Consider the following 6,000-nt stretch of genomic DNA (forward strand, 5'->3'; position numbering starts at 1 on the left):
TGTCTGTGTGTGTGTGTGTGTGTCTGTGTGTGTGTCTGTGTGTGTGTGTGTGTGTCTGTGTCTGTGTGTGTGTGTGCGTGTGAGTGAGAGAGAGACCTGAATGAGCTGTATTGCTGGGAGATTGCAAGGTAGCTAAGTGTGAAATTAAGGAAGGTGTGTGTGTATTCAGGCGTTGGACATGCTATAGGAGCATGGCTCACAGGCCCTTCATCACACACACACACACACACACAGCCTTGTGGCACTATCTTCATGGGGACTCGCTGCTAACATAATGCATTCCTGAGCCCCTTACCCAAACCTTAACCATCACAAGGTAAATGCCTAACCTTAACCCCCTAGCATTAACCTCATTTCGACCTGAACCTTAAAACCATTTAAACTTGTGGGGTCCACAAGTATAGTGGAATCCCGGTTTTTGGACCCAACGAACACGAGCGTGCGTGCACACACACACACACACACACACACACTTCCAGTGGCTAGTCATCATTCAAGCTCATGTTACCTCTATGCTGTGCCACGTACATGTTTCAGGGTAATGATGAAACTAATGAATAAAAATGACTAAGGATATAGGGCAAAGGGGAGTCTGAAGGGCCTTGTTCACAGGTGGACAGCTCTCAGCACAGGTTTGAATGTACCTAAGACACATAAAGTGTAAAACACCAAGAAAAAGCTGCCACAACAACAACAGGCAAAATAGGTTCTCGTGGATACAGGACACACCAAACACACAAAGATTACTTAGTCGAAAAGGAACGGCTAGCTGCACGGCTTAATTTAGCTGTTTAGCTCAGTTGGCCGTGTAGCTAGTAGTACTATAAACGCTAGCCCCGACTGAGAGCTCTGAGCACCGGGGGAATGATGTTTACACCGCTAGCACAGGAGCTTTTGACTGCCAGAAGGAGGAGGTTTAATAAAGCTAAGCTTTAAAGCTAATACGACCACTAAGCTGCAATGCAGTTGCAGCTAGCTTTACATGTTGCTAAAGAAACGGCTATCGCTATCTCTCCATCAGACAACTCCGTAAATCACAGAGAGTTGAAGCAGAGCAGCTGGAAGACATCAAAGGGAAAACTAGAAAAAAAATGTCTCCATAATATATGACACAGTTTCACCAAAATCCGTGAATAAAGTTATAAAGTTGTGTTTTTGTACAATAAACAACCCGGCCACCAAAAACACTCTGGCTTCTATCACTTTCCCTTCTTAATTCTTGTCTCATTTGTGGTCTGATAGACAGTAGAGCTGCAACAATTAGTCAATTAATCAATTAGCTGTCAACTATTAAATTTATTGACACCTACCTGAATGATCGATTAATCATTCTGAGGCATTTTTCAAAGAAGAATATCCAAATTCTCTGAGTTCAGCTTCTCAAATGTGAATATTTTCTGGTTTCCTTACATGGTTTCCTGACATGTAATATGACAGTAAACTGAATGTCTTTGGATTGTGGACAAAACAAAACATTTGAGGGCGTCATGTTGGACTTTGGGAAATACATTTTTCACCATTTTCTGACATTTTATAGATCAACTAAATCGATTAATTGTGAAAATGATGGAAAGATAAATTGATAATGAAAATATGTGTTAGTTGCAGCCCTAACAAACAGTAAATGCATCAAATTCTGGTTAAAAACAACAACGCATTTGGTATTTGCAAAACTTTGTAACTTGGTTTTGAAAAGTGCTATACAAGTAAAGTTATTATTATTAGCAACCAGAAATTATGTGTTTATTTGCATATAGAGCAGGGAAGTGAGATCAAATCAGAAGTGGTCACTCGAGACGCATGTAGTGAACTGATGTACTTGGAATGTGCACTTGTGATCGGTTCAAGAAGTATATTAGTGCCAGGTGTAAACAGGGCCAGACATGAGATTTATAAGAATATTCAAATATTTATTTCATCAGTAATATGAATAATATGAGATGATGATTAATACCACTCTGTCTGTGTGTGTTAAGTACAGAGCTGGATTCAGATGAAAAAGCACCATCTAACAAAAGCTGAATCACGTGAAAATGTAAAAGAGGAATTTCAGCCAGGACTTTGCTTTTCTTTGAAATTGAACTTAATAGTTGGAGCAGCTGATAACAGCGCAGTACAGTAAGCTGTGGCAATCTGCAGGTGAATAGACCTCTAATACCACTGAACTACACTGTATTAAAAAGCTAAAGGATTTTATTCTTTATTTCAAAAGCACTTCAAGGATTACACAACAGCAGGTTGTACATGATCTTCTATTTCTACGCAAAAGTGGTACTTAATGTATGTACTTCTTGCATACATTATGGTGTTATTGTGCAGGATTACAAGTGAGATGCCACCACTATAAAGGCAGCTTCTGCTTACAATCTGAATATCTTTGTAGTTGCCAAATACAGTCGGTGACCACAGATTTTAGATTTGGTCTCAAACCTGGCAGGCTTCCTATTGGGCTTCATACTGGTTGTAAAGGTGTCCAAAATCTGTATTTATTGACAGCTTTGATGAAAAACACAGTTTTGTGCTCGAGTAGGTTACAGAGGTTCAAAGACGGCTTTGTGGTCACATCTTTTCACAGATACGACCCAGAGAGCTTTTTCTGCCTTTGGTCAAGCCGAAATAAGAGAGTTCGCAAAGCAAATTAACCTAGTATTAAAATGTACAGTTAGAGCTGGAAGGAAGTGGATAAACAAATTTCTGTTCAATTGCAAGACCATTTTACCTGTTCTGTAGTAATGTAGACAAATATGATGATTAGTGAGTTATTTTTGAGCTATTCTGAAGTTAAGCATTAGTTCAGCATTTAACCAATTCCAAAGAAGAGCTGTAGAAGAGTTCTCACCTGTATCCATCTGCCAGACGTAGACAGAGCCGTCAGAGCAGCCTACTACCAGGTAGTCATCTGCCGGACGCCACTTGATAACCTGGATTGGGAAGAGGTGGCGCGACGCCAGCATGATGCACTTCCTCTCCCTGAGACTGAGCAGGCCAACAGAGTGGTCGCTGGCCACCGAGCAAACGCAGTGCTGCACCCGTGTCTGCAGAGGAAACACAGTAGGTAACAGTGATCTTCCACAGTAACACAGTAACACAGTGAAAAAATGGACCTGAGGATTTGACGGGAGGTCCCTGACAGATTAGTGGAGGACAAGATAGATTATTGAATCCCGGTCCATTTGTCTATATATATAGGATAAAGACAATGCTATTGTTCATAACACAACACTTCCTGCACATGCTAGAATGTTAAAAGTGAATCCATGTGAAGGCAGTGGAGGGTATTTACTGTGAAGTATTACCAATGCTACAAACTTGTCACTTGATTCATTTTATAAGTTTCATTTTTTTAAGATTAACTTTTTAGCATTTCTTGTTAGACAGGCGGTTTTAAACATTGCATGGTGTAAAATGGATCTTCGTTACATCTCTGACAAATCATGACAAAATTGAGCAGGCCAGAAAACAAAGAGCACAATTGTTGTGAAATTTTGCAGGAGTGAAAAACAAAAAACTTCAGTCTGAGCTACAGTTAAGGAGTAAGGTTACCGAGCAACAACAAAAAAATATTTTATTTTAAACAGCACCAGGAAAGGTTTTTGAAAATATGGGAGAGCACCTGTACGTCCATTTGTTTGAAATGAATTTCACATTTATATTTAGTTTTTTAAGTTAATTAAGTATCATGAAAAAGTATACCCAAACATTGTGATTGTATTTATCAAGTTCTGTTTTTCAATTATGTATTTTGTTTTTATTCCTGTATTCTTTATTTGTTTTATTGTCCTTATTTGCTTCTGTATCCTCTACTGTCACTCAGCTTTATTTCCATTGGTTACATCTGTTTTTAGAGAAACCTTTGAAAGAAAAGTTCTCTCAGTCTTGTTCTTTATTTCTTTTAAAGTCTACGGTCTTGTTACAATGATCACATTGTTTGTATGGACTTTGGTATGTCCCAATAAAAAAAAAAATACCAACTTAATTTAAGGGGTCATTGATTTTCCAGAAGTGCGCACACGCAAAACATCCAATGTCTTTAATTAAAGCATGCGTGTCACAGGTCATTCAAGTCCTGCTCCAACAACACAAAAGCATCTGACATCTCATTTCCATGGCATCAACACAGTTCTGATCATTTGATCTTAATGTCAGTTAAACAATGTAATGCTTTCATTTGTTTTCATTTGTTATGTGTGTGTCTGTGCATTCAACATCTGACCACAAGAACACAATGTCATTACCGTCATTTCCATAGTAACAACAACGGCATCCCGCCTGTAACATTTACATCTAATGTCAGCAACGTAACACACTGCTCACAACAAAACAACAAACCAACAACAAGAAAATGAAAAAAAAGAAAACGTGTCTAGTGAGCTGCCCTGTTGGTGAAAAGAAAAAGACAAAAGGAAGAAAAGCGGAAAAAGGACAGGCACAAAAGAAATAACCACATAAAGCTATATATGTCAGAGGTCTTACGCTGCAGTTTTCAGGCGGGACGATGAGCTGGGTGATCTCTCCTCCATGGACACAGAAAATGTGCTTCATCTCTCCAGTGAAAATGTCCCAGACAATGACGGAGAAGTCCACTCCTCCGGACACCAGCGAGCGCTGGTCGTAGCGGGGGGAGATCTGGTACGGATACAGGACGCAAGTCACTTTGTTCCGGTGACCTCGCAGGGTGCGATGGGGGGGCCAGCCTGCAGGAGAGACGGACACAACACTCAAGTTTGACAGAAGTTAAATGGTGTGATGCAATTACGATATAATAAATAAATAGGAATGAAGCTTATTTGGTATAAGTTTCAATTTAATCAAAATCAAATACTAATCTAAATTACACACTGGGGCACACTACAGTCCAGCTAACCCACACTAGAGCCTACATGGCAGGTCTTATGTTTAACATGTAAGGGTGTTTTCACGCCAAAGTTTTGCTTTAATTCTGCTGCGTTTGCCCGTTTGATTCGGTTTGTTTAGGCTGGTGTGAAAGATGTCAAGTGAAATTTATGCCGACCAAACAACCAGACCAAGATCACCTGAATAGATGCTGTTTGTCTGGTTCCCATCGGACTCTGGTGCCGTTTGTTTGTGGTGCGAAAGTTAAACAGACCAACAACTGGACTGTCATAGTAGATATACCATGGAACATGTATGCACATCAACACACGAGTTTCTCTCATTAATTAGAGAGTGAAAAGGAGTTAAGGCATGTGCTCAGTCCTGGTACTCCTGGACCGTAGCGCTGCTTTTGACATCATTGATCACAACATCATGTTAGACAGACTGAGACACTGGGTGGGGATCTCTGGTACTGCTCTAGAATGGTTTTCATCCTACCTGTCAAATAGGAAGATTTGCGTGTCTGTAAACAACTATGTCTCCTCGTTCTGTCCAGTTAATATGGTGTGCCTCAGGGGTCGGTCTTAGGACCCATTTTGTTTTCCTTGTATCTGCTTCCCCTCGGACATATTATCCATAAACATGGCATTTCTTTTCATATTTATGCTGATGACACACAAATATACTTGCCCGTCAGATCCACAGACCCTGGAATGCTGAGTTCACTTAACAACTGCCTTTGTGAAGTTAAAAAATGGATGTCAAATAATTTCCTCCAGCTGAACTCAGACAAAACAGAAATCCTGGTCATCGGGTCCCAGCAGATGGCAAATCAAATACTGCCATCTGCTGGTTCCCTAGTAAATCAAATTAAGCCTGTTGCAAAGAACCTTGGTGTTTGGTTTGATAGTAATTTAAATTTCGAGCAGCACACCACAAAGCTTGTTCAATCATGTTTTTATCAACTTAGAAATATAGCAAAAATTCGATCTATGTTAACTTTTAAGGACACCGAGACATCTTACACGCCTTCATCTCATCACGCCTGGATTATTGCAACAGCCTCTTCACCTGTTTAACCCAAAAATCTATTGATCGACTCCAGACTGTCCAGAACTCAGCTGCCAGGCTTTTAACCAGAACAAAGAAATATGACCACATTAC

The 6,000-nt window shown here is 40.0% G+C and overlaps 1 protein-coding gene across 4 annotated transcripts in view; it reads right to left on the bottom strand.

Moving 5' to 3' along the window:
- The window catches only part of LOC123981550 (WD repeat-containing protein 7), a 190,394-nt gene that overhangs the window by 108,203 nt on the left and 76,191 nt on the right, over positions 1-6,000 (bottom strand). For all 4 annotated transcript variants that reach the window (XM_046066453.1, XM_046066454.1, XM_046066451.1 and 1 more), the window contains exons 13-14: positions 4,474-4,694; positions 2,840-3,035 (exon numbers count right to left, since the gene is read on the bottom strand). In XM_046066453.1, coding sequence (XP_045922409.1) covers positions 2,840-3,035; positions 4,474-4,694 — 417 coding nt within the window. The remainder of the gene's footprint in view (positions 1-2,839; positions 3,036-4,473; positions 4,695-6,000) is intronic.

This window comes from Micropterus dolomieu, linkage group LG13 (genome assembly GCF_021292245.1).
Source record: "Micropterus dolomieu isolate WLL.071019.BEF.003 ecotype Adirondacks linkage group LG13, ASM2129224v1, whole genome shotgun sequence".
NCBI lineage: Eukaryota > Metazoa > Chordata > Actinopteri > Centrarchiformes > Centrarchidae > Micropterus > Micropterus dolomieu.